The sequence below is a fragment of the Lotus japonicus genome, chromosome 4 (genome assembly GCF_012489685.1).
Source record: "Lotus japonicus ecotype B-129 chromosome 4, LjGifu_v1.2".
NCBI classification, from domain to species: domain Eukaryota; kingdom Viridiplantae; phylum Streptophyta; class Magnoliopsida; order Fabales; family Fabaceae; genus Lotus; species Lotus japonicus.
Window position 1 is genome coordinate 65,646,642 of NC_080044.1, and position 27,973 is coordinate 65,674,614.

Below are 27,973 nucleotides of genomic sequence, written 5' to 3' on the forward strand. Positions count from 1 at the left end.
AATTTAATAAATGGTCCACCCTAGTGGGCACCTTCTTTTTTATCAAGTGAGTAAGCTTATTGTAGTTTAATTTGATATTTTAGATTCGAAATTCACCTGAATGTAGTTGTGTTAAATACTTTAAAATGAGATTTTTACCGTTCATAATGGACTTATTCAGCTCGAGCAGTATTGTCTCAGTAGATGATACTTTGTGGTTTAAATTAAAAAGTTCTTGTATGAATACTAATTTGAAACAATTCAGCTCACATGATAGCGTGTTTGCATTTATGTGGACTTGAATTTAAATGTGCATTGAGTCTAATCTTTCAACTTGGTTCAGTACTTCAGTTGATAAAAATGTCTTCAAATTCCCTAAACTAGCATTGAAGGTGGTTGAAATTTATAAACAAACACACTCTTATAACCGCTACCAAACATGTCTTTTGATGTAGTGTGAAGACCATAGTTATAAAACTCAGACCGGACCGGCCGGTTCGACCGGTTGAACCGGACCCTTGACCGGTCCGAGCCATTAAATGGATCGGGCATGTAATTGAACCGGTATGAACCGGTTTGGACCGGCCGGTTCAGGTAATAAACCGGCGACTCGGCCGGTTTTTTTTGGACCGGTCAGTCTTTTTTTTTCTTTTTTTTTTTCTGATTTTTCTTTTTTTTTTTGTCGAAACTGTTTTTAATGGTCAAACTGTAATTAATTTACATTTAATGTTAATTATTTGGTCAAATGATATTCAATTGAGAGTTATTTTTGTCATGGCTAGGACTTGAACACAGGACCTAAAGGAGGAAAGCTAATCCAAATTTCCACTACACCACCTTACTTCTTGTTTAGAAGAATGCATATTATTTTATATATATGATATACTAAGGTTATATTTTAAATTATTATAATTTTTTAATATAAACCGAGTCAAGCAATCAAACCAATGACCCAGTGGTTGAACCATTGACTCATTGACCCAGTGCCTCGACCGAGTCGATCACCGGTCCGAGTCTGATAACACTGGTGAAGACACAAAAGAAAAAAATATGGTATAACATAAACAGAAATAAAAAGTAAAAGCCGTGGTTTAAAAGTAAAATTACCGTGAGGATGAACAAAATTTGGAAATCAAATTTGGGTGTTAAATAACATCACCTTAGATAGATTAACAATTTTTTAAAAAGAAACATGGTATCTCGACACATTTAAATTAATAACATTAAGGTATCATATAATTAATTAGTACTATAACTATATAATATTGAGATACGGTGATCTATTTTGGTTTATATTCTGAAGTGGGGGATGGCATGTCATTGTTAGTGAAAAGCTGTCATTATGTTTGGTTATGATTGGTTGGATGCATTTGGTTGAAAACTCAAAGGTTTCCACGTTGCTTGCATGAACTACATTCATATGAGGTTCTTCTTCATAAGAACATGCAGCCGTCTGTGGCTCTTTTGGATTATTTATTATGAATGAGTCATGAGGTCATATAACAAATAGAATGTCTAGGATTCCTCGCCAGTCGTCTGAATAAAGTATGTATAGGCCTTTGATCGAGTTCATACTGAAATCAGAAATGAGAGAATATATAGAATACCAACTGTGATTTAATTTTCAAAGTCAAATGGGTGAGTGATTCATATGGTTAAGGTAACCTTCTTATTAAAAAAAAAGGACGTGCAACTTGTACTTCATTAGAGATAGAAATCGTTAATGACTAATGAGAAGAGATTACTCTGGCGAATTCATTTTAATAATGAAGCAAGTGTAGTTGACATTTACCGTGTGTATGAATTCATCTTAATTTTGGGAGGAATTTTGACTTTGACTTGAATTTAATTAATGCAGGCTCTGTTCTCTCTCATTTAGAATCAGAATGGGGCTAAAACTGTAGTCTCATTGATTGGATGTTAGGCTTGTCCTGTCCCTTCTTTGCACACAATGGGGGGATGAATAATTTGAGATTAACTCTTCCTGTATGGACAAGCCAGCAAGCAAGCTCCCAAAATTGCAGGTTAAAATAATTTTTTATATATAACACCTAAAGGTTTATTCAAATTCATATTAATTACATAAAGGTGTGACCTATCGATTGCAAAGATCAAAGGTTATTGTTTGAATTCCTGATGTCGAAAGTTCGATCTTTAAAGAATACACTCTTAAAAAAATATTTAACTTTTACCACACTCCGAGTCGAACAGAATTGCCTCACTATGATACATATGATTAAAACCTAACAAAAAAAATTATTACCTGAAAGTGCGACTTTGATAACACTCTGTTCATATTACCTATTTCCATTCGATTTAATTATTTAATTTTAATATTACCTCCATGTTTCAAAATAACTACGGATTTAGAGGGAAAAAAGTGGTTCATAATAATTGTACATTTATAATTTTAAAAGAGCATTAGTTGATGTTTTTCCATATAATACTCATGAGAAAAATAAATGAGAAAATGTAAAAGTACACTTTAAATAGTAAAATAGAAAAACAAAAAATGTTAATATGTGTGTTTCTTCTCTCTTTCTTATGGGACAATTATTTTAGAATTTCTTTTGGGATAATTATTTTAGAATTGAGGGAGAATATCTTAACAAGAGGAAATGACTATTGCATATATATCAAGTTGGTGGTTTGCATGCATTATTTTTGTGTTGAGTTTTGTAGATGAGGGGAGAAGGTAAAGAAGTTTATGAGAAGTCTTCTTTTTGTTTGAGAGTTTTTTAAGAGAGGGGGTAAGGATTTGAGAAATTTTTGAAAACACTCCAAAATTTCTCCAAGACCCTCCTCCAGTTATTTACTTATTTTATGGAGTTCTCCCAAGTTGGGGATTTTGGTAGATTTTTGAGCTTCCAAACAAAGGGAGGACTTACTCTTCCTTCCCCTGTCCTCCCCTTCCCTTTCCTTCAAAGTCTTCTCATTCTCTTCCTCAAAAACTCCCAAACAAAGCCAAGTCTTGATGGGAATCTTTGGAAACATATACATATAGCACACTGGAGAAATCCAATATCAAATAAGAATTTTAGTAAGCTTTCAAGTGCTTTGTTAAACACTTTAACTAAGCTGCTAATTCATAAACTCGTTTGAGAACGTCATTTAAACAAGCTTAAAAGAGTTAATAGGTATGTATAAGTCTTGATTCAGAAACTAATCCAGTTAAGCTTAATCAAATATGCTTGAAAGAGTTTATAGGTTGGTAATATGCTAATTTCAGTAGCTTAACCAAACATGTACACAAGTATTTGCTTTATAAGATAATCTGAAATAAACTCTCATGTTAATATTACCAGATAATAATACTCATACTCACATTATATAACAACTGCATTCCGGAAGAGAACGATGGTTCCTGCTCAGTTGCCAGAAAATATGTATACATGATTTTCAGATCATAAAGCACCATCTTGCATGTTAGTGAAAGAGATCTTGAAATTTTCTCTACTTCTATAGATGACCCTTCAACTAATAATAGACAAGGCCTAAACAAGATATCATATCACACTCTCCATTAATAGCAGTTAGCTTTAGATCCTCTAGTTCAAGGTGAGTACCATGGCTTAGTCTCCAGCTGTGAAGGGAGCAAAGTGAAATCAAAGACAACCCAAAATGAATTCAGTAATGATTAAGTACTAGAATGTTCTGTTCTGTACCATATTATCTTGGTGCCATTTCAGAAATTGTAACATCATTGGTGGAAGAAAATTTGGCCCCGCTGTGACATGTTTCTTCCTCCTCTCCATGTTTTTTCACTGAGAAACCAGGCGTTTTGGGAGTACCAATAGATGCAGCTTCATTCTTAAGGAGTGAATCAACTTCTAACATGGAAGGTCTATCTGCAGAATTATCTTGAACACACAACAGAGCCACCTGCATGCATCTCATGATTTTACAAAGTGATGTTGTATCATCCAATGACAGGTCAAAAAACTCCACGCCTCTACCTTCCCTCCATAGCTCATACGCCTGAAACATTAAACTATTACATTAGTCATTTCATCACCAATAAAACTGGGAATAAGTTACAAAATAGATAAAATAGTCAGAGACAAATGTATTGAAAAATTTACATATTCCAAAAGATTCATGTTTTCGTGCGTGCCGTAATAACATGAAGTCCTCTTTCCGCTTATGATTTGCAAGAGAAGAACACCGAAACTGTAAACATCGTATTTTGTTGAGTATATGCCTTTTCTGACATACTCAGGAGGTACGTACCCACTACAATGCCAATGAAGTGATTAGAGAAAAGAAGGGAACATCCATAACAAGTCATCAATGCTAATTTACTCACTAAGTTCCCACGATCCTGCTTGTGTTTGCTTCAATGTCATATTTCCTGAAAATTCTAGCCATACCAAAATCTGATATTTTGGGATTCATCTCATGATCTAACAAAACATTGCTAGCTTTAATATCTCTGTGGATTATGGTGAAATTTGAGTACTCCTGGAGATAAAGTAGGCCTTGAATAACCCCTTCAATGATATTGACACGCTTGTTCCAGTCTAAAAGATTTGATTTCCTTGGATCTGCATTGAGTTAAGTTCTAAAATTTAGTCACCAAAATGAAGGCTAAACAAAAAAAGTGGACTCTGTAATGGTTGCTTGTTTGAAGTTCAAGTCTAGTACCACTACCAAGTTAAGATGCTCGTAAGAATCAGACATCTCTTGTTAACTATAAGATAAAAAAAATATCTATACACATAAGAAAACTTAAAGAGGCAAGGAAAGTGACAGACCAAAAAGGAAATTATCTAAGCTTTTATTTGGCAGGTATTCATTGATCAGAATCATCTCATCCTTTTTTGTGCAATAACCGAGAAGCCTAACTAAATTTACATGTTGCAGTCTTGCTGTAAGCGTGATCTCATTTCTGAACTCTTCAAGGCCTTGATTGGAGGTTTCTGAGAGTCTTTTGACAGCAATTTCCTGTCCATTCTGTAATTTCCCCTGACAAAATAAATCATAACTTTGTCATCTAAGAATCACTTGACTTCACTTTGTAATTTACATACCAGCATGATGTTCTAGGCTCTGATTGTGAAGAGCTATGGTATCCCTTTGGTTCAATTGTACAAAGTACAAACTCGGTCCCTAAATCTAGTATAAGTTTTTGGTTGGCATTATTAGGTGCCACATAAATACATGTTTTTCGTGCAAAATATATTCATCAGGATCAATGGCATTAGTAGCTAAAAATTGCATAAACTGTGGTTTTGTTTCATGCATTGACATTAAAGTAATTTAGTTTTTAATGTTAAAAAATTACTGGATGTTATACAATGTACCAGACATGATACAGCTAAAGGAGTTTTGGCCCAGAACACATATCACTATCCTCGGCTCCTTGTCATATAAATTGCAAGCAGTGTTTTTAGCCTTCAATTCATAGTTTCTCTTTGCATGAAGCATTTCATTAACACATGACTTTCGAAATGTTACCTTGTACACAGAGCCAAATCCACCCTCTCCAAGCTTATTATTTTTTGAAAATTTATCTGTTGCCAATTTGATTGTGAGATAACTGAATACTATCAGATCAGAAGCATTTTGATCGAGGTCTTTTTCAGCTGCTGATAAATATATCCTCAGTCTATACACTAATCTTGTAAAACTGGCTACTATTCCTGCCAAAACAATGGAAGATATCTTTTTTCTATAAGCATGGAAGATAACTACTACAAGGAAAAATAGACATATGACTATCACTTCATGTATAACACAATTTTTATCACTCTAAGACAAGGGGGTTACATCCTTACCTCGGCGGTAGTAGCAAAATGCTATTCCCAAAAGAAATGCGACTGTCAGAGTTGAAAGCAGAACAATTATCAGCAACTTCCTCTTATGATGATGATCTTCATCTACTTCTTGAGCTGTTGCAAAGGAGGTGATGCTTATGTTATTCCAGAAAATAAGAAGAACAATTTATCCATAGCCACACAAATAAATACCTGAATACAATCATGATGCCCACCTCAACCAATTGCTATTTATTTCTAGGATTTGTATCAAGAGTATGAAAGTTAATACTCAAACATCTAAAATTAGACCAGGGAACAAGGGAAGAGAAGGATCTCAAGCATTTCAGAAGCAGTCAACATGCCATAAGTTTCAATCAGAAAAGAACCAATGAATGGATTCAGTCCAATTCCAAAGAATATCTTGCTTAATCAGTATGGTAAGGTTGCTTTAGTGTGTGTTTGGTTCTCTGTTGGGGAACCTCCGAATCAATTATGATAAAGTAAAGTCAATCTTGGATGACAATATAGATGTTTGAGAGTCATTTTGAAGAATTGATTTCAGTCACAAATTTAATTTTGCTAGAAGCTAGAGAGAGCAGCTTATGCGTTGAACATAACCAATTGTGCAATTTTACAACATTACCCTACAAAAATCACCCTTTTCATAAATGTTTCCAAACATATATCATTTCACTTTCAACTCACTTTTACTACAATCAATTTTACCATAACCAATAATGACAACACTAATCCAAACAGCACTTAAATTTTGTAACTCACCTGCCTTTGAGAGGGCCCAATTTTCATCATTTCCAACTTGGAACACATTGTAACCAAGTAGACCATTTTCCTTTGCATAAGAAACTTTTGCCCTGATTGCCTCCACATCATCAAAATTAACCCAAGTGGTGGATGCAACTGTGAAGTGATTCACCACAAAAGTAGAATTATAATGTGAAACAACTCCACCTCCAAAGCTTCTAATATAACTCTTTATCAGTTTATAAGCCATGGAACCATCCATTGTAATAGCAGGTCCTGAAGCTAGTGTTCCCACACCATTACCTCTAGGGTTCACAAGTGTCCATGCATATCCATGAAAAGGCAATCCAATTACCAGTTTCTTAGACAAAAATCCCCTTTTCCTCCACTCTTTGATACCAGAATCAGTGTTATCCCAACCAATTGGACCATACAAAGCCGCATGAAAACCGGTTACATTGTGCTTTCTAGGAACATAGTAATCATAAGCCAGAAAATGCACCCAATCCAAGTTTACCTGCATTGATTCAAATGGATAACTCATAGATTCTGAACCTTTTAGGTAATAACCTGCCATCACCAACACCAACTCTGGCTTGCTAGAGTTTCTTGCCTCAGAAGCTATTGCAATTCGCCACTCCTTCAAAAGGGTTCCGAAATTGATAAGGTCACTACCCTGCTTCGGCCACGCGCCGCAAAGGTCTATACCCCGAAACTCCAAACCCCTAGCTGTTCTGATTGAGGAATCAATGAAGGATTTTCGAAAAGATGATTGATTTAGCATTGAGGTGAAGATTGCGGTGTTTTCGCCGCCACCCCAGATTGATAGAAGCGTTGAAACTGATGGGTTTTGAAGCTTGACCGTGTTGGTGAAGGTTGAGAACTTGTGCTCCTCTGAAGAGTTGATGAAGACGTTGTAGGTGGTGGGGTTTATGAAAGCGAAAGAGCATAAGAGGTGAGTGAAAAGCGTGGCTTTTATGTCTGATGCTGAAATTTCACTTCCTGAATAGTAGTAACCAGCTTTCACCCATGAAGGGGTGTCTGCAGAAGATTGAGATTTGAGAGGGAGGAAGAGAAGGAAGAGAACAACTAGTTCTGAAACCATTGTAAGAATGTGAACTGTGGTCTTAAGCTTTTGAGACTAAAATTAAGTGTTGCCAAAACTATGTAATCTTCCACTTAAGTTGGAAATTAGAAGCCAAATGGCTTCTTATTCTTGGTACACTTGGTACATGAAGGAGGATCCATACAAACCAAAAAGATACTGGTATCACCAAATAGCGACAAATCGATAACTAAGACACCCACTTTTGTGGCTGAGTCTTGACTCCACAGGCGGTCAAAAAATACTCCAAAAGTAAATGTTAGAGTGATCGGTCATCATTTAATGGTACATGTATCAAGACTATAAATATGAATACCATCATTAGTGTAGAGTTTCGGTCAATGTTGCATAGTGAGACTATATTTGTATACTCATTGGGAAACAAAAATTATCACTTACAAATAAAAAATAAAAAATGAACGAAAACTCATTATTAATAGAGAAAAATATACTTTTATTTTAGATTTAACTTGCATCCAAACTTAATTGAATGAGTGAAAAAAACCTTCTACGCTACCTTTCAAATTCAACAGAGCGTTGAAATGAATGCATTTTTGTGTGGTGTTGTTATTATAAAACACTAGTTTGGAGTTTTATTTTGGTGACTTGTGTTTTAAGCTACTTGTCATTTTCCAGGTGTAAGTTATATAGGTGACTTCCCGTTCAAATCATAAGAGTAAAATATCCATGCGACTAAGTGACTAACAATAAAATTTTAATAAAGAGCACATCATTGTGGGTGATTATACTCAGATTAATAAAGTGCACAACACTTGTTACACTCAGATTAGAAGCAGTTTCAAGGCTTAATAGAAAAAGGAACATTATAGTCATTTTCGGTAGATACGTTATAGTCATATTTTAACTTTTTTTTTTTTGACAGTCTATAGTCATATTTTAACTTGGTAAATGCCTAGTTGATTTTGATTATTTTTAATATGTAGCAACGTGTCATATAAATCAATTATTGCTTCTAGCTAAAGGACCAAATTAATAAAACTTCTCTCAATTGTATTGAACTATTGATGGAGTCCAAAACCAGAAGAGTAAAATTAAAATAGCTAAACATACATTTTGTTACAGATACGCATTAGACTCACATTTTTGTGTTGGTTTTCACAAATGTGTATATCTAATAGATATCTTGCGTAAAGTATATATCTATTAATTATCATTGAAATTTCCTGGGAAACTTCTCATAAGATCTGTTTGTTTGTTTATATCTTTGTTACTAAGACTAAGACCCGTGTGAGGATAGCATTGAGGAGAAGTTTGGTTAGAGACAATCAAGCTAGTAAGAAGGTTAGGAATGATAAAGAAGGGGGCATCTAATATGGGAAAATTTATCTTTGTGCAACCATGCACAAGTAAGGACCCGACAGGTAGCTGGCAATTCGATTTTTTTTTAAATAAAATAAAATGGGTTTACACTTTTGGCCCCAAAGTTTTATATATACTTTGAATATCCCTGACATTTATTGATGTTTACATTTAATCCCTTAAGATATTTAGTATTCCAAAATTGGGTACAGGTAAACGTAAATGATTAATCACGGTAAATGAAAAAATAAACCGATTAGTGAATTGGTAATCATAGAGTAATGTGAGATCTTAACTTTGTTAACACAAAAGGTTATGCATTAATCAATTCTCCCCTTCAATCATATCCCGTTTCTATGAATCAGTTCCCCCACCCCCCCTCCCCCGCTTTCTGCTTTCTTGCTCTCTCGATTTGTTCGCGTCGTTGTTCGGGGTTTGATCTTTCCATAGATTCGGGTTTCCATTCATTTGTGTCTAGTTTCTGATGTTTTTCCTTCGAGATTGCGTTTCAGGTATGATGTTTCTTATGAATTTGGGGTTTTGGGGTATTGAGGTTTTGGGGTATTGATGTATTGAGGTTTTGGGGTTTTGGGGTATTGGTTTGGTATGGTGTTTCGTTTCGGTTTTAGGGGTGATTCCGAAAGAGGGTTACATTAATTTAGGGATTCTCTCTTTATTTGTAATTGGATTCCTGGGTGGGGTTTTCGTGTGGGAATATGCCTTGAATATGTATTGATATATACTTTGTTGCAATGTTGTTTGGGGTGTATGCTGATTTGGGAAAATCATATCAAATTTTTTTATTGAAAGTCTAGGATTCTGTTGTTGTTCTGTTCTTGTGCTTTTGTTTGTAATGCTTAAATGGAGTGATGGATATTGCTGTTCGTGAATGGAGGGATGCAGGGATGCATATTTTTTCTGGAGATTAGATTGAGGTGCCCCCTTCCCCCCTTCCCCCATTAGCACTGTGTTGAGATGTTCTTTTTTTTTTGGTGAATAGTGGGTTGAGATGGTTGGGTTAGGTCCAATTGGGTTGGGTCCAATTGGGTTGGGATTTAAAAAAATGGTGGTCTTCGATTGTTTTAAAAGCATTTTCAGTGGTTTGGTGGATTTTGTTAACTCAGTGAATAGATCTAGTACTGCAACTCAGTGGATTTGGTGGATTATTTATTTTAATTTGTTACGGTGAGGTCTTAAAAATGGTTGATAGGTTGCATTGTCAGGTTCATACCCAGCCTTCACACGCATTGTAAGCGTGTTCGTTCCTTAATGGCCCTGGCCTGCACATTTCAGTGTTTCATGTTTAACTGAGACGCGGGCCCCATACATCAGTCACCTTTTAAGTAAAAGTATAACCATTCGTGGCATAGTGGAGGTAATAGCGCCGTAATGCTATTGGTACGGTTCAGAAAAGTGACAGTATAGGTCGATAAAAGTTAATTAATAATTAGTTAAATGGTCCAAGGGTCAACAATATAGTTCTGATGCAATGGAATGGGAGGGAAATTGAATTTCCCAATCCGTTGATAGTTAGGTTTTTTGTTATTTCAAGTTGGTGGGAGTTACCAGATTTTCATAAGAATGGGTATAAGCAAGTCATGTCACTTTCATAACACATGTGTTCAGAGTAGACAATGTACACAATGTCCAGTTGTTGAAGTCTTTGGACTTACTCCATGTCCCTCACTTTAGTCTAAACCCTAAAACCCTGAAAACCACTTTACCTCGTACGAAAGTAAAGTTCTTCCCCTGTGTGTAAAAGTTGAAAGGGTTGAAGACATGGAAGTTGGAAAAATGGCTGATGATGAAAGTAGCCTGAACACTCCATTGGATGGAGGTGAAGTGAGGTAGCACCACAAAAATCGCTATTATTTGTGTTGTTTATGGAATCGTTATCTTGTTCATAATAAGACCATAATAATTTTTTGTCACTTGTTGCAGCTTGGATACGTTTACACAGGAGGGACATGCCGGTGTAACGCCACCTCCTGAGAATATTGATGCAAGGCTTTTGTGTAGGGAAGTGAAAGAGATCGGTGACGTGGTGAAAACCCTAGCTAGTACAGTCAATGCCGCGCTGTTGAACTTCAAGGATGTTGACAACCGTATACAAGAACTTCACAGTGCTCAAACCATGATTGTTGCTACGTTGGAGGTTTTCCAAAAAAAATTCCCACTGTCTGAGATACCCTGCGACGCAAAATTTGTGCCAAGAACTGGAGGTGGTAGCAAGGGGGAAGTCGATGGAATTGATGAGCGGAAAAAACGTGTCAAAAAGGAGAAAGGCAAATGTTCAAATGGAGGTGGTAGCACGGGGAATGTAGATGGAAATCACGAGTCAAAAAAACGATGCAAGAAGGGGAAAGGAAAAGCTTCTTATCTTCCAAATGACATTATGAATATTGAGTTTGACATTAGTGTGGATCAGGATGCTATTGAAAAGAAGGGAGCAAGTGTACTGAAAGCTCTGACTTGCCAGCTAAACAACCCCACCAATGTCCACAACCTTTTATCTCCACTGTGAACATACCCGGGGCAGCAAATAAAGCGAAGGCCACAATGAATCCACGATTTTGCAAAACCTTGCGCGGTGTGACTTCTGTAGAGGTATTTAAAACCTGTTAATCGATCGAATAACTGTATCTCTATTCATTCCTTCATATAGTTAATGGGTTAAAAAATGTTGCAGGGCATTGTTGGAGCATTTGGTAGGCAAGAGCATGAGAAGTCTTGCAAAAAAGCAAGTCCTACTCCGGTGACAACCAAAAGAAAATCTAAACTCCGTAAGGTTGATGATGCTATTCCAAAATCCACAGAAGTGAAAACTTCCAGCTCCACTGACCCGATATCAAAGAAGGTCATTGAAACTGACCTAAACATTGCTCATGCACCTTCTCCTGCGGTGGCCAAGGTACTTATGGTAATGTTTTTTTACTTTTGGATTAAATTATTGTAGTGGCTAACAAACACCGCCCTTGTTAACAGGGTGGTAAGAGTTTGTTTGTGCCTGAAAAAAAAATGAGCTTGTATGAGACTCAAGTTGCTGCCTACTTGTTTGAAGAGGGTAAAGACCCAGAGTGAGTTACTGTTACAATTAAATTAATAACTCATTGGTGACTACATTTAAATATATCTCCTATATCTACGGTTGTTACTTATAAGTTATGGTGTTTGTCATATAATATGCAAAGGGAGGTTTTGGTTCGCATGGATGACATGAGTGCTTCCAGGAATGACTTTTACTGCTTGATGCCAGGCCATCCAATTAGTCAAAAGGTATACTTTTGTTATATGTCCTTAGAGTTGTTTTACGAGACTTGACTAAACAATAGAGGTATGATCTTCATGGGGATTTTGAAACATGTTTTAACATAACAGATGATGAATTTAGTTGCTAAGAAGATCACATTATCCCAATCCTATCATATTGCTGAGACTGTATGGTGTCTGCCCCCATCTTTTGTGGTATGTACAACAAATTAGAATTGTTTGTTAAAATTATATTGTTCACAATGGAACTTTATTGCTGAACTGTGTGGGCATTTGGGTGTTAGGATAATGTTCAGAGTGGGAAATGTATTGCTGACCTGTGTGAGCTCTACCTCAAGGGGTGGATGAAACCATTTGAAACACTTAAATACGTAAGCTTATATATTTGTTGGCCATATTTGTACTTTTAATTAACTGCATATGAATTGTTGACTAATTAAAGATCTTAATATACCAGATTTATGTGCCCATAAAAAACGAGGGTGAGCACTGGTATTTGATGGTTATATCACTCAGTGAGAGTGCCGTGTATTACTTTGACCATGACGTGAATGCTGAAGACAAGATCATAAGAAATGCAACGATGCGGACATTGGTACTGCTTTTGTATATAATACCGTACAGTTCTTTCCCATTTAATGATAGGTTTATTATGTGAAATTTTCATTCGTGGTGCTTACAGTGTGATGTTATTGTTCAAATGATGGCCTCTTCTGAGCAACATGAGACTGATTTCTTTAGGAAGATGGTGACTTGCAAAGCATGGCAATTGAAGTAAGCAACGGGAATACCAAACACTAAGACAAGGTTGAGTACAAGTATAAATCTGATGTAATTTGCGCTCACCATTACAAATGTCATATATTGAATTTGATTTGTTATGAAACATGTAGTGAAAACTCTGCGGTGTGGGTGTTATCCTGGCTGGAGATGGAATCTGGCTTTCAGCACAATAAAACTGGAGTGGTAATCTTTCATGATACTGTTTTTTATGTGTTTATTTGCATTGATATCAACACCCTAGGGTTGGCGACACTTCGATTATGCTTTTGTTCCACCTTAGTCAACACCTTAGGGTTGGCGCCACTTCGATTATGCTTTTGTTCCACCTTAGTCAACACCTTAGGGTTGGCGACACTTCGATTATGCTTTTGTTCAACCTTAATCAACACCCTAGGGTTGGCGACACTTTGATTATGCTTTTGTTCCACCTTAGTCAACACCTTAGGGTTGGCGCCACTTCGATTATGCTTTTGTTCAACCTTAATCAACACCCTAGGGTTGGCGACACTTCGATTATGCTTTTGTTTCACCTTAGTCAACACCTTAGGGTTGGCGCCACTTCGATTATGCTTTTGTTCCACCTTAGTCAACACCCTAGGGTTGGCGCCACTTCGATTATGCTTTTGTTCAACCTTAATCAACACCCTAGGGTTGGCGACACTTCGATTATGCTTTTGTTTCACCTTAGTCAACACCTTAGGGTTGGCGCCACTTCGATTATGCTTTTGTTCCACCTTAGTCAACACCTTAGGGTTGGCGCCACTTCGATTATGCTTTTGTTCAACCTTAATCAACACCCTAGGGTTGGCGCCACTTCGATTATGCTTTTGTTTCACCTTAGTCAACACCTTAGGGTTGGCGCCACTTCGATTATGCTTTTGTTCCACCTTAGTCAACACCTTAGGGTTGGCGCCACTTCGATTATGCTTTTGTTCCACCTTAGTCAACACCTTAGGGTTGGCGCCACTTCGATTATGCTTTTGTTCAACCTTAATCAACACCCTAGGGTTGGCGACACTTCGATTATGCTTTTGTTCAACCTTAATCAACACCCTAGGGTTGGCGACACTTTGATTATGCTTTTGTTTCACCGTAGTCAACACCTTAGGGTTGGCGCCACTTCGATTATGCTTTTGTTCCACCTTAGTCAACACCTTAGGGTTGGCGCCACTTCGATTATGCTTTTGTTTCACCTTAGTCAACACCTTAGGGTTGGCGCCACTTCGATTATGCTTTTGTTTCACCTTAATCAACACCTTAACTTTAATCAACACCTAATATAAAGCATTCATTGTTGTCTCACCCACAACCAATTGTGTTATTTTTCCCACAACCAAAATGGTGATACACACTACAGCTGCTTCAACCGTTCATGGTGGAGATCAAGCGCGTCAGCGATGCAAATGCGGAGAATTTCTGAAGACCTACAGATCTGGAACCAACAAAAATCCAGGAAAATGGTTTCTTCGGTGTCGATATTGGAAGGTAAGTCTGATACTTAGTAATTCACACTACTTTATGTTCATCAGAAATCACAATCAATGTTACTGACTTGTGTTGTACTGATTAATCTGCTAGAGCGCTGGGGATTGTGGGTATTTCAAGTGGATTGATGTCGACGAGGTTGGTTCAACTTCGGCAGCAACTCCAGCCGTACCTATCTCTTCCACAATCCCTACTTCAGTCTCCACAAATGGTCCGTGTAGTTGCTCAGGCATAGCAATCGACAAATTGACCAGGAAGATTGAAGAGGCAGAAAAGAAGTTAGATGAAGAAAGGAAGATTATGAAGCAAAAGAATCTCCTGTTGATAATTTCATGGACCTTTAATGTGATTTTGTTTCAGCAATTGTTCTTTAAGTGGTATTAATTATTTTATATTTCTGTCCTCATCGTCTAACGCATTCGAATGTACAATATGACTGGGTTTGAACCTTTCTTCAATGTCGTTAATTTGTTCATATTCTGGATTCTTGTTCCATGTACTTCAACTCCCCAGATCTGGATTCATGCTTTTAATTAGTCCTTAATCACGCAACTAAAAGTAACTTAATTATTGTATATCTAATATTCTAATACTATGATTCAAAAACCACTCCCTTGGAAAGCATTTTCGTTTAGTCAAATCTGGGCCTTCACGTGCCTACTGTGGACACTACAATCCCTGCCACAATGTGGCTCAGACATCAGTGACAATGACAACACGATATTTTACATCATTATAATAAGTTGAATTGTACCAAATAAAAAGATAAAAAAGTACATTTTTCTGATTGTGAGTAGGAGTAATGAGTAGGAGTAATGGGCCCACATTTCAGAAAACACCAAAATATTTGTTTAATCCCAAAGTTCGAACCTAGTGCGAAGGACAAATAAAAAATAAGACTCTCTTCACTTTGAATCCCCCTCGTATAATTGGTGCCTTATCCATCTATCTCATCTGAAACCCTTGATCCACATGGCTGCTAACCACCGAGACAAAGCGGATTCGAAAAACCCAGTTGAAGAACTTGACTTGCAAGAAGAAGTCAGAAAACTTAATGTTGCTTTTAAAGGAATGGCAGATTTAGTGGGACAAACTTTGCTACAAAACAAGGTATGATACATATTTAATGCATGCATTTATCACATATGAACAAAATGTTTGACTTGTTTGTTGTATGTATAATGCCAGCACCACTAATTTATGACCAAAATGTTAACCTTTTTTGTTTATTCGTAGGAAATGAAAGCCGCTATTCAATCCCTTGAAAAACATGTTCGCGACATGCAACTGGTTATACTATCGTTAGAAAAGACTCCATCCTCTTCCATCGTTGATGGACTCGTTAATGAAAAACGTGATGGAGTTGGTGAAGCAACACAACCCCTTAGGTGGAATTCCAGATCTAACAGTCCACCCATGAACAAGGTTGCGAAGACTTCACAAGGACCTAGCCCTACTCAGGTACTGATTGACTTCACACTAAACCCTAAACTCAACACATGCTAAATAACGTTTTACTGACTTTTCAAAAATAACTTTTGGTGTGCATATGCAGGCCCTAATAGGGGCATATCGAAAGGAAGAAGCAAGTTTATCCAACAGGAAGAAGCTTTTCAACAGCCCAGATGAAAGTCAGAATAAAGTCAAGACCCCAATCGAAAACGAACATGCATCACTTACACCTGTGGGTGTGATTAAGTGTCCTCAACCTCCAACTGGACAAACATTGCCTGAGGTTTGTTATAATTTGAGTAATACTAATATTCGAATGTACAATTAAGTACCAAAAGATTAATATACCAGTATTTTGATTTATCACTCATCATATGCAGGGTATCCCTTCCAATTTCCCGCCCACTGGTGATATGCTATTGTTGAGGTCTGAAGTCATATTGGCTTGCTATGTCTTCCACCCAGACTTAGACTCAACGTAAGCCATTTTGTGTGTTAATAATATCATACATTTTCTGATCAAGGCTAATACAATATAATTATGCAGTGAGGTGTTGATTCGCATTGGCAATTTGAAGGTCAACAGATTGGATCTCCATTGCTTCTGCCCAGGGATTGAAATCTCACCTGAGGTACTCCGCATAACTTCATCCAAAATCCTATTTCAATGCTTCGTTCCTCCGTATTTGTATATAATACTGAGCTTGTTTGTTCACATACGCATACCTTGTCTTCAGATAATCACATTGTTGACAATGAAAACAACACACAACCAACATCATTCCACATTTCAGACAACTTGGGCATTACCACCGTCATTCGTGGTATGTTTGGTAACATTCAATGAGTAAAAATTCTAAATTTTAACACATTAGGACTAATATTCACATGCCTTTAAATTAACATATAGGATGATGTGTTAAATGGGCACACAATTAGTGAATTGGGATCAACTTATGCTGATGTTTGGATGAAGCCTATGGATTACCTGAAATACGTAAGACAATGTTTAATTGAGTTGTTTATGGTTATTCCCCCCAGCATTATGTTTTACTTTCCCTCCTTTGTTCATGTGTAACTGAGTTATTTTAATTTCTTTCCAACATTTTTTAAATCAAACACAAAACTTTTAGGTTTATGTGCCAATTAGAGACGAACAAGGGCACTGGTTCTTGATGGTTATTTCCCTTGAGGATGAAGCTGTTTACCACCTTGATAGTTATCTAGGTCATCTGGACATCATGAAGAGGAAGGAATCTATTACAGTTGTGGTACAAATAGTTAGTTTAATTCCTTATTGTCAGTTTTGGTACCGCTATACCCTGTTTAGTATCTAAATCATGGTATTTTACTACCAGACTAGGGCCATATCAGAGATTGTTAGCACCGGCACATATTCAAGACACTTGATTCATATTGCACAAAAACTCAAAGCATGGAAGATAATAGAGCCAACAGGAATACCAAATTGCGGCAAAAGGTAAGAGGAATATAGTTTGAAGATTTTAAATTTCCCTTACATTAATAAAATTTCTAATCATGCTCATATATATGTAGTGATGACTCTGCTGTCTACGTCATGGATTGGCTTCAGATGGAAGAAGATTTTAATCCACAGATTACTTGTGATGTGAGAACATTTGGATTTCGTAGTACATTTAATTTTGTTCATAAATTTGGTCCTATTACACTTGAATTATATTATTAATGGATTCACTTGCAGTTGAACATAGGCAAAACAAGGATGACTAGCCTGATGAAGTTGCTCACCGGTTTCCACAATGAGGAAAGGCTCAAATTAATTCTGAAAAGCAACTCTTATTGGAAGTTCGTTATGAGTCAGATTGCGTAGAGGCCACAAAGAAACACTCCAAAAGAGCAACCATGACTTTTGTACTTATCATGGTGAATCTTATGCTTTACCTGCTTTTGGAAGGCCTTTAATGTTATGAACGAAGACCTGAAGTGGGATGCTCCCATTCTATTGCTTTTGCTTGCTTTGCAATCAGTACTTGACAATTGGGTCTGTAATCAACTTATTAAGTAAGAACCAATTGTGTAGAATTTTATATAACTATATTTCATTTCTTGTCCTTAACCTTACATTTGAGAGTCAAATCCAGTTACCATTTATGCTACTTTGCCGCAGCACTAAAATTAGGCAAAATATACTCAATTCCAATTCATGAAGGGAACATATACATTCATATGGGCCCATTCATATCCCCATTTACGTTCCAAATGAAGCATGCCTAAAACATACTCACCAATTGAATAGGAGCATTAAACATTAGTACGAACAAAATGAATAACTTGCAGCACCTAATATGCGTATAACAGGGGATAAACAACGGGGGTCCCATAAACTACCACATTACTAAGAAGGAAAAAAGGGGACAAACCATCAGGTATGGGGGAAATTCTAGTCACATGTTGCAGTACCTAATAATTCCTGAATCACTAAAGATCAAACATGTTGCAGTACCTAACATATCAGGATCACCAAAGATCAAATATGAAACAACTAACATATTAGGATCATCAAAGATCAATCATGTTGCAGTACCTAATAATTTCTGAATAACCAAGTTCATACAACAACTAGCACACAAGATAATTAATACATCAAATGCATAATGTACCAATAACAATCCATACCACCACTTAAGTACTAACAAATGTGATAACATCATATGTTTATACTATTACATCAATCATCAATATGATATGAGAAGGTCCACTTAAACCGCACCACATCACCAATCTTCGAACCAAATACTGCAAACACTATCATCCATAGTACAACATCTCCTTACACCTGAAAGGTAAATATTGATCAATTTAAATCCAGGTTATGATTCAGTACATAATCAATTTAACATTTGCAAATAAAAACTAAATTATACCTCACTAAAATATGCTTTGGTTCTAACTTATGAAATCAAAAACTATAATTTAACTCACTGCAAATGAAATCTGAAATATACCTCATTGAGTGTGCCTAGTGCATGAAGTTCGATTGTGTTCTGCAACTCCGCAAATACCACAACGATTGCTACGACGACCTCTTCCTCTTCCATTGCTTGCACTAGCTCTATTTCCCAACATGTTAGGCAAAGGTGGATTCTGTAAATATCTTTCACCTTCATGCTCTTCATTCTCCTCATTCACTATGTTTACATTTGACCACGTTGCATCATTAGATTCAAGCTTCCGGTAATGAGCCAACACCATAGCATTTGTCTCACCAAATGCCTCAGGTGTAATGCAAGCCAATTTCGACATACGCTTACAACTTACAGTCAACGCAGAAAATCTACACAACATCATGGGGTCCCATGGACGTGGTTGAGAACCAAAGGCAGCAATTGATTCCTTTGCAAATTTAGTCCACCTATCCAGCACCAATGACTTCGGTATTTCAACAATGTCTAGAAACTTTAGAACTGCCAAAATGTGATCACATGGGATTCCATCCTCAAACACGAGCACTTAAATTCCATGCCTGAACGCCACCATGAAACAGTCCACTTCCTCCCATTCAAACAATACTTTGACACAAAGTAAATGATGGACGTCGAGGTCTCCTTGTAAACACAGCCACCGTAAGTAATAAACACCGATGGAGACCTCGTGCGACTAACTTGAAAATGTTATTTGTGTAATAGTTTGAGGCTGACATTTCCAGTTTTTTCAATTGGGTTTGAGGAACATGATCACCATGAAGGGAAGCAAAATCCGCTTCAAGCTCCCTAAAGCGTTGATAACTCAGGTAGCGATTGAAATTATGCATAAAATCAGTAAGGTTGTTCCATGAGTTAACAAACTTACCAACTTGTGCATGTAGCCCCTCCACCCTGGAAGTGGTCCTAAACCCAGCAAAAAATTCACCACGCATATGTGCAGCACACCACATTTTCTTCCTCTCATATAAGTCAATAACCCACTCATTGTCTTCAACTCCACATTCAACAACCATTTCACTCCACTTTTCCTCAAACTCTCCAATTTCAAAATCCCAAAGCATACACTTAGTGAGTTTCGAAATGAAGTTGGGATCTGAAACATTACTGTTTGCATTCCTCAGAAGATGCCATGCACATAACCTGTGATGTGCTCTCGGAAACACTTTCTGGATAGCATTCTTCATTGGCACATGACCATCAGTTATAACAGATATCGGGGCTTTTCCATTCATAGCTGTCATGAATTGTTCAAGCAACCACACATAGGTCTCTTCTTTCTCATTTGACACAAGAGCAGAAGCAAAGACAATAGTCTGATTATGATGATTCACACCAGAAAATATAACCAGAGGACGCCTATATTTATTCTTCTTGTACGTTGCGTCGAATGCCAATACATCGCCGAATATGGAATAGTTGGCCATACTACAACCATCACACCAAAACAGTTTATCAAGCCTTCCATCCTCATCAGTTGTGTGCCGCCAAAACAACTTAGGATCTGAAACTTTCAACGAACGTAAATAGCCAAGCACCCCTCTAGCATCAACAACATCTTTCTTCCTTTGCTTATCTTGTTCAAAATACATATTATTCTTGCTAAATGGAACTTTTTCATAGCCACCCATCTGGCTCGCAAACACACCATATGCTAATGGAGTATTAACACCTACTTTGGTCATGTTATTCATTTGGAAAATATCACCCTCATTCATCCTCCTATGACAAGGTACCAAACCAACCATACTAACATCAACAAGAACGTGATTGTGAACATCAAGAATAGATCTAACATACCAGCGTTTGTCCTCCATGTCAATGTGCAACTGCAAATAAGCCTTGCAACCACATCTTGTCTCTTTTCTAGGAAAACGCTTCCGCTTAAGACCATCACCAGACCACTCCTTTCTTCTACCTTGAAGGTGCGAAAAACACTAGAAAGGGGGGGTTTGAATAGAGTTTTTGAATCTTGGATATACTTTTTCTGCTTTTTCAAAACTCAAAGATAAAAACTAAGTGCTGAAAGATAGGAAGTAAAGCACACGAGTATTTTATCCTGGTTCACTTGAGATAAAAGCTCAAGCTAATCCAGTCCACCTGTGAAGGTGATTTCTTCCTTCTTCTGATGAAGGCAATCCACTAAAATCAATGAGTGTTACAACTGCACTTTGCAACCTGCTAAGTGACTAACAATACACTGATTTTCTCACTAGTATCCTCTTAAGAAGCTGATCTATCGATCCTCTTAAGACTAGCTAAATACTGAATCAGCCTTGATTCAATCCTCTCAAGATCCGACCAACCTTGGTCTCTTGATGAACTTTACAATATGATGTAAAAGGTTTCGGGTTTACAAAGAGTGCTTCTAACAAGCGAATAGTAAACTCAGAAGTTTAAGAACAGTGAAGAAATAATGCTAAGAGAATGGTTCGTATATGTTGAATATTTTCAGCAAAGTTTCTTAGCTTCTTTCTTCTTTCTTCAGCCTTTATATACTCCAAGACTTGTGATGTAGCCGTTGCTAGGGTTTTATCCGTTGGAGTGGCAATTCTGTAGTATCAGACTGCTAGGCTGTACAAGGTAGGTGGCGGACAGACTGAGACTTGTACGATGTTGTACTGTGATAGCGACCTGTCCTCTCACCGGTTGACTTGAGATCAAGGAGCTTCAGATGAATGTAGGTGAAGCTTCTGATCATCGTCAGATTGAAGCTTGGAGTCTTCTGACCATGCAACTTCTGCTTCTGAACAAGTTCCTCAGAACTTCTGATCGTTAGAGCTAGAATAGCTTGGATCTTCAGAACCAACTTCTTGCAAGTCTTCAGAACTTGAGTCTTCTGCTTCTGGACCGTTCCACTGGAACATCTGGTCTTCAGAACTTCTGACTTGAGTTCTTCAGATCTTCTTGAGAGCTTCCATCTTCAGAACTTCTGAAGCATTTGCCACTGTTCAGAACGAACATGGTAGGATAATGAGCTCTCTTTTTAGTAACCCTTGGTTCTTCTTCTTCTGAACGAATAGGCTTGGGTCAGATTCAGAACCTGTTTGTCACAACTTAAAAAGACAAACGTTAGGGTACCACAATTGTTCATCATCACAAACCTTAATTGTAATCATCAAAATATAGAGATGCAACCACTGATCAAACCTTGATCTTACAATCTCCCCCTTTTTGATGATGACAAAACAAGTATTTTGATGAACAATTTTTACACAGTAAACTGAATACACAAGAGAGAAAGGATCAGAGATTAAACTTATCCTTGTGTAACGGTTTGCAATGCTCTTTCTGAATCTGGGTTAAAACCTGATTCTGAGCAAGGGTCTCCCCCTGACTCCCCCTGAATCTATGACTTGATGAATTTGTGAAGAAACTAGATTCGGATTCAGGTTATGTGATCAGAATTTACGCTTGAAGAGATGTATACTCATCAGAAGTGATGGTTTCAGAACTTAGCGTATCTCACATAATGACATAGAGTCTTGTTCAGATATAATTGGAATAAAGCGTTAGAAGCAAGATTAGTTCAAAATGTATTCCTTATCTGAGACGCTTGACAGTATCTATGTGCTATAAGTATTGATACTTGTTCTCCTCTACTGGTTTTATGTAATATAAAAATTTATCAAAACCAATTTATGTACTCCCCCTTTTTGTCATAATCAAAAAGAGTGAAAAACACAGACAACAATAACAATAACAGGAAATGATGCAACTAAATATGTTATTATTACTGAACGGAGAAGAAGTACAAGGGAGAGAGAGGAATGAAGAAGACTAATCCTAGATAAATAGGAACGCTCGAGAATTCTTCAGGGAGAGAAGGTGAAGGTGGAGGGGACGAATGTCCTGATCAATTGAGGCTAACTGAGCTGCTAGCTCCTCCTTCAACGCCACATTCTCCTGGACCGCCTCTGGATCCGCTACATCGTTATCTGCTTCATATTCCAGAAGCATGCAAATGCCCTGGAATTGATCTTCAACGTCCTTCCGACGATTGGTCAGACGCAGGAGGTCAGTCAGAACTTCTTGAAGGTTCTGAAGACAGAGAGTTTGATGAGAAGTGAGCCAGCAGTTCAGAAGAGTCTCAATCTTCTCAAGAGCGTGAGAGATCTGAGAAGAAGATAGATTGACACTCCATGGAAAGACTTGGTCGAATACCAGAGTCTTGAGTTCATATAGCAAATTGAAAGTAGTCATGGTGATTTGGAGGAGAGAAGAATAGAGAAGAATGGAATTGAATGTGAAGGGGAAGATGAACGCAGTGAATATAAAGAAGAAAAGTAACAGAAAACCATGCATAAAACTTATCAATCATAAAAGCATGTGAGTTACTAATGGACGGTGCATTGAATCAGAGAATGAAAAACTTAACACGGTCAACATGAAATAAATTCAGTCATAATGAATAAATGCATGCATGATAGAGATGAGAAATTCAGGGCTTGGAGGTGGAGGGAAGGTTGTCCATGAGGTACTTCATGATTGCTTCCATTTTGCCTGAGGACTCTTGAATTTGCTTACTTTGCTCATTCTGAATACGGCCTTGTTCCTCAACCATCTGAAATAACCTCTGCTGATCATTCTGAATTCTGTCAATTCGGGCAGCAAGAACTTCAACTTCTGGAGCTGGATCAGATGTAGGAACTTCTGGAGCTTGAACATGAGGAGTAACTTCAGCTTCTGATGACATTGCAATATCAACTTGAATTGGCCCTTGCTTCTGAACTTCATCAGCATCTGCATCTTCCAGAATGACTATGTCATCTGTGCTTTCTTCTTCTTCCTCTGCTGAGAGCATCACAACATCCTCTGAAGTACATTCAGAGACAACACATGGTCTTTCAGCCATAGCTCGTCTCATGGGCTCACACACCTTGTGCAGCACTCTCTGCCTCTGCTCATAGGCCCTCTCAGATGCATCATGAACTCTTAGTCTTTTCTCCCTGCTAAGCTGCTTCTGAAGTTCATGACTTTTGCCTTCTGACCAACTCTCAAATGCAGACCATAGACTATCAACAAGAGAGGCATCAAACTGATTATCAGTTACCTGATACAGCCAGTTCAGCCTTCTGATGGCCTCTGCAGAAAACTCCTGAATGAGTTGAGGAAGATTCTGAGGAAGGAAGGAGGTGGCCAGGGTCAGAACAGGCTGAGGAGTTCTGGCAGCATTGGAGCTTGAAGCATTTGATTCATCCATGTTCTCTGAGATAGTGAAACCAATCTCATGGACCTTCTCTACGCCTGAGTGATCTGATTCATCCATATACTCAGCTTCAGAAATAGTATCTGGCCTTTGCCTTGAGGTGACAGTCTTCTCAGGTGAGGTGAAACTCAGATCCTGTGAGTTGACTGCTGAGTAGTTAGACAAAGATACATAGGAGGTCTCAGCAGCATCTGGAATCCGATCTTCAAAATTGGAAGCAATTTGTTGAAGAGGCTTCACATTGAAAGGTGGCACAAGGATCTGGACATCATCATCTTCCTTCTCTTTCTCAGCAGGGATCTCACCAGTCTGGGTTATGAGAAAGGTGTGTGGAGTAGATGCTGGCTTGGAAGTGAATTGCTGAACTAAGGTCTTTAGAGTTGCCTCACTTTGAATAATGCCTTGAATGAAGGAATTTAAGGGAGGTACTGGTTCAGTTGGGATGGATGTGGAAGAGGTGTAAATTGGAATGGAAGGAATGTCTGTGGTAGCTGTTTGGATGGTTGAAATAGGAGCTTGAGGTTCAGCTTGTGTGTGAGTTTGTGTTTCAGGTTGAGTGGGTGCTGTTTGGGTTAAGGTGGGCATGGAAGTAGATATAGGCAGGGGTTGTTCAGGTACAACTACTAAAGCAGAATCAGAATTAATGCTTTCAGTAATTACCTTAGCATGACTTCTGATAGGTGAGGTTCTGGTGAGACTTGCAGCCCTTGCTGGATCAGAAGTGCGTTTAGATCTTCTTTCTCTCTGAACTTCTGAAGCAGATTCATAAGCTTGTTCTGCAACTGTCTCTTTCTGCTGAAGGGGACCTTTCAGAGGCAGCTTTCTTCTTCTTACCAAGTGTACCTCATCAGAATCTGTGGATTCTTCAGCCTCTGAGGAGTCTCTTATACCCTGAATTACATTCTGGATGATCTCATGGTCATCCTGCTCATCTTCCTCTTCCTCAAGAATGATTTTGCGTCTCTTAGCCAGAGGCCTGTCTTCATCTTCAGTTTCCTCACTTGAGAAGTCTTCCCATGTGTCTTCTGAGCTTTCAGAATCAGACATTTGTTGTTGTTGAGTTGAGGTTCTCTTCAGAGACCTTTCAGAAGATGCTTCCCTGATGATCACGGTCTTGGAAGCAACCTTCTTCTTTGCAGGTTCCTCTATCAGAATCCCTTTGCCCTTAGGATCTGAGGGCTTGCTGCTTGTTGCTCTTCTGGATTTCCTGGTAGTCAGCTTAGGAGGACTTTCAGGAAGGGTGTTAACGAATTCTGTAAGGGTGATAGGATCTCCTTGTCTTCTGAGCATCCTTACATATTCCAGAATGCATGCTGGATTGTCCTTCTTGGACCAAATAGGAAAGTCATCAATGGGGTAATTCCTCTGACGAACTTCATCAGAAGTGTCTTCTTTGGGAGCTACTTTGATCTTCTCAATGATCTGCATTTTCTTTAACTTTGTGCCATTGAGGGTATCACCAACTATCGTGGCCAGATCTTCGTGAAGTTCAAGATCTGATAGAGTCTTAACAAGCTTGTTTTGGACGAAGATATCTGACAGTAGCCTTCCATACGGAATATAGGAGATGAATTTCTTGTTCTCAGAACCAGTTGTGGTCCTTGATTTTTCCACACACTCCTTTAGATAATTGAAAAGAAGGAATGGCAGACATATAAGCTCACCAGTTGAAATGTAGAACATGATTACCTTCTGAGTTGCATTCAGGTAATCAGTTCCTCCAGTTCTAGGGTGAATGTAGTGCATGAAGATCTTTTGCCAAATCTTCATCTCAGACTTCAAGTCCTTAAAGCTGTACTTGGTTTTCTCGTAAGACCAGTTATCATAGAGCGAAAAACACTAGAAAGGGGGGGTTTGAATAGAGTTTTTGAATCTTGGATATACTTTTTCTGCTTTTTCAAAACTCAAAGATAAAAACTAAGTGCTGAAAGATAGGAAGTAAAGCACACGAGTATTTTATCCTGGTTCACTTGAGATAAAAGCTCAAGCTAATCCAGTCCACCTGTGAAGGTGATTTCTTCCTTCTTCTGATGAAGGCAATCCACTAAAATCAATGAGTGTTACAACTGCACTTTGCAACCTGCTAAGTGACTAACAATACACTGATTTTCTCACTAGTATCCTCTTAAGAAGCTGATCTATCGATCCTCTTAAGACTAGCTAAATACTGAATCAGCCTTGATTCAGTCCTCTCAAGATCCGACCAACCTTGGTCTCTTGATGAACTTTACAATATGATGTAAAAGGTTTCGGGTTTACAAAGAGTGCTTCTAACAAGCGAATAGTAAACTCAGAAGTTTAAGAACAGTGAAGAAATAATGCTAAGAGAATGGTTCGTATATGTTGAATATTTTCAGCAAAGTTTCTTAGCTTCTTTCTTCTTTCTTCAGCCTTTATATACTCCAAGACTTGTGATGTAGCCGTTGCTAGGGTTTTATCTGTTGGAGTGGCAATTCTGTAGTATCAGACTGCTAGGCTGTACAAGGTAGGTGGCGGACAGACTGAGACTTGTACGATGTTGTACTGTGATAGCGACCTGTCCTCTCACCGGTTGACTTGAGATCAAGGAGCTTCAGATGAATGTAGGTGAAGCTTCTGATCATCGTCAGATTGAAGCTTGGAGTCTTCTGACCATGCAACTTCTGCTTCTGAACAAGTTCCTCAGAACTTCTGATCGTCAGAGCTAGAATAGCTTGGATCTTCAGAACCAACTTCTTGCAAGTCTTCAGAACTTGAGTCTTCTGCTTCTGGACCGTTCCACTGGAACATCTGGTCTTCAGAACTTCTGACTTGAGTTCTTCAGATCTTCTTGAGAGCTTCCATCTTCAGAACTTCTGAAGCATTTGCCACTATTCAGAACGAATATGGTAGGATAATGAGCTCTCTTTTTAGTAACCCTTGGTTCTTCTTCTTCTGAACGAATAGGCTTGGGTCAGATTCAGAACCTGTTTGTCACAACTTAAAAAGACAAACGTTAGGGTACCACAATTGTTCATCATCACAAACCTTAATTGTAATCATCAAAATATAGAGATGCAACCACTGATCAAACCTTGATCTTACATACCTTCCCTAAAGCACACAAATGACTGTTGAAGAACATCTCCCTTCGTGTTTTTGAAAGTCCTGGACTTCCGAGCAGCAAAACCGTGCATCCTCGCATACCAAGTGTAGAACAGGAAACCAATTTCGCGATTGGGAAAGTGATATCTTAGAACTTCATTCACTTTTAGTTCCTTGAAATTAACAGACCCCATGTCTTCTAAACCATTTATAGCAATCTCATCGTTCTGTTCACTGTGTTGACCGTGAACATTACCTGGCGCATCTTCTTCCTCCTGCGCAGTCCCATGTTCTTCTTCTCCTGATTCTTCGTCAGACCCAATTTCTTCTTCTCCTGATTCTTCGCCAGACCCATTTTCTTCTTCTCCTGATTCTTCGCCATACCCTTTTTCTTGCTGTCCTGATTCAAACCCAGACCCACCTTCTCCTGAATCGGATTCTTCAACAGAACCATCTTGTCTTGAATCGGAATAATCGCCGGACCCACCATCTCCTGAATCGGAATGTTTGCCGGACCCATTTTCTGCTGATTCGGATTCTTCGCCGGACCAATCTTCTGCTGATTCGGATTCTTCGCCGGACCCATCTTCACATGAAACAGACTCATCGCCAGACCTAACTCCAGTACCTCCTTGCTCGCGATTTTGTTCTACAACTTGATTCGAACCCTGAAAAAATTCAAACGGCTTCAAAATACACATTCAAAAACATATGGAAGCACGATATTCTGTTAACTAGTTTCAAAACAAACCTCAATTCGCTTTGCACGACACTCAAGCGAATCGGACGTCATCGAACCAGATGGGGCACGAATAACCGCACA

The 27,973-nt window shown here is 38.1% G+C and overlaps 4 protein-coding genes across 5 annotated transcripts; 2 read left to right on the plus strand and 2 right to left on the minus strand.

Moving 5' to 3' along the window:
* Positions 1-3,158: 3,158 nt before the first annotated feature.
* On the minus strand, positions 3,159-7,773 carry LOC130714258 (G-type lectin S-receptor-like serine/threonine-protein kinase At1g11410). The gene is made up of 8 exons (XM_057564151.1): positions 6,519-7,773; positions 5,757-5,870; positions 5,437-5,621; positions 4,734-4,944; positions 4,286-4,523; positions 4,062-4,212; positions 3,645-3,957; positions 3,159-3,562 (listed from the first exon to the last, which is right to left on the minus strand). Exons 1-7 carry the CDS (start codon positions 7,603-7,605, stop codon positions 3,649-3,651), a joined length of 2,295 nt encoding a protein of 764 aa, XP_057420134.1. The 5' UTR covers positions 7,606-7,773; the 3' UTR covers positions 3,159-3,562; positions 3,645-3,648.
* A 1,487-nt stretch (positions 7,774-9,260) lies between these two features.
* LOC130714259 (uncharacterized) lies at positions 9,261-14,962 on the plus strand. Of its 2 annotated transcripts, none has more exons than XM_057564153.1 (12): positions 9,261-9,437; positions 10,867-11,532; positions 11,615-11,836; positions 11,911-12,002; positions 12,117-12,201; positions 12,304-12,390; positions 12,480-12,566; positions 12,653-12,790; positions 12,878-13,002; positions 13,089-13,161; positions 14,336-14,463; positions 14,557-14,962. In XM_057564153.1, exons 2-9 carry the CDS (start codon positions 11,485-11,487, stop codon positions 12,971-12,973), a joined length of 855 nt encoding a protein of 284 aa, XP_057420136.1. In that variant the 5' UTR covers positions 9,261-9,437; positions 10,867-11,484; the 3' UTR covers positions 12,974-13,002; positions 13,089-13,161; positions 14,336-14,463; positions 14,557-14,962. The 2 variants fall into 2 exon arrangements, with proteins under 2 accessions (XP_057420136.1, XP_057420135.1); XM_057564152.1 differs by lacking the exon at positions 9,261-9,437 and adding an exon at positions 9,449-10,772.
* Positions 14,963-15,423: 461 nt separating this feature from the next.
* LOC130713166 (uncharacterized) lies at positions 15,424-17,767 on the plus strand. The gene is made up of 11 exons (XM_057562957.1): positions 15,424-15,573; positions 15,700-15,924; positions 16,019-16,198; positions 16,296-16,393; positions 16,463-16,547; positions 16,653-16,739; positions 16,826-16,912; positions 17,049-17,186; positions 17,274-17,395; positions 17,473-17,545; positions 17,639-17,767. The coding sequence occupies exons 1-11, from the start codon at positions 15,436-15,438 to the stop codon at positions 17,765-17,767; spliced, it is 1,362 nt and encodes a 453-aa protein (XP_057418940.1). The 5' UTR covers positions 15,424-15,435.
* A 1,136-nt stretch (positions 17,768-18,903) lies between these two features.
* Positions 18,904-27,943, minus strand: LOC130713167 (protein FAR1-RELATED SEQUENCE 5-like). The gene is made up of 4 exons (XM_057562958.1): positions 27,902-27,943; positions 27,155-27,818; positions 19,560-20,796; positions 18,904-19,309 (listed from the first exon to the last, which is right to left on the minus strand). Exons 1-4 carry the CDS (start codon positions 27,941-27,943, stop codon positions 18,904-18,906), a joined length of 2,349 nt encoding a protein of 782 aa, XP_057418941.1.
* Between the last annotated feature and the right edge of the window lie 30 nt (positions 27,944-27,973).

Coding starts and splice junctions, on each gene's coding strand:
- LOC130714258 (XM_057564151.1), bottom strand. CDS start 7,605: ATGGTTTCAGAACTAGTTGTTCTCTTCCTTCTCTTCCTCCCTCTCAAA. Junction 5,622..5,756: donor ATTTTGCTACTACCGCCGAG/GTAAGGATGTAA, acceptor TTGTTTTGGCAG/GAATAGTAGCCAGTTTTACA. Junction 4,524..4,733: donor CTTAGATAATTTCCTTTTTG/GTCTGTCACTTT, acceptor AACTCAATGCAG/ATCCAAGGAAATCAAATCTT.
- LOC130714259 (XM_057564153.1), top strand. CDS start 11,485: ATGAATCCACGATTTTGCAAAACCTTGCGCGGTGTGACTTCTGTAGAG. Junction 11,837..11,910: donor CTTCTCCTGCGGTGGCCAAG/GTACTTATGGTA, acceptor CCTTGTTAACAG/GGTGGTAAGAGTTTGTTTGT. Junction 12,003..12,116: donor GAAGAGGGTAAAGACCCAGA/GTGAGTTACTGT, acceptor TAATATGCAAAG/GGAGGTTTTGGTTCGCATGG.
- LOC130713166 (XM_057562957.1), top strand. CDS start 15,436: ATGGCTGCTAACCACCGAGACAAAGCGGATTCGAAAAACCCAGTTGAA. Junction 15,574..15,699: donor AAACTTTGCTACAAAACAAG/GTATGATACATA, acceptor GTTTATTCGTAG/GAAATGAAAGCCGCTATTCA. Junction 16,199..16,295: donor CTGGACAAACATTGCCTGAG/GTTTGTTATAAT, acceptor CATCATATGCAG/GGTATCCCTTCCAATTTCCC.
- LOC130713167 (XM_057562958.1), bottom strand. CDS start 27,943: ATGACGTCCGATTCGCTTGAGTGTCGTGCAAAGCGAATTGAG. Junction 20,797..27,154: donor ATTTGTGTGCTTTAGGGAAG/GTATGTAAGATC, acceptor CGCACCTTCAAG/GTAGAAGAAAGGAGTGGTCT. Junction 19,310..19,559: donor TACACAAATAACATTTTCAA/GTTAGTCGCACG, acceptor GGTGCTGGATAG/GTGGACTAAATTTGCAAAGG.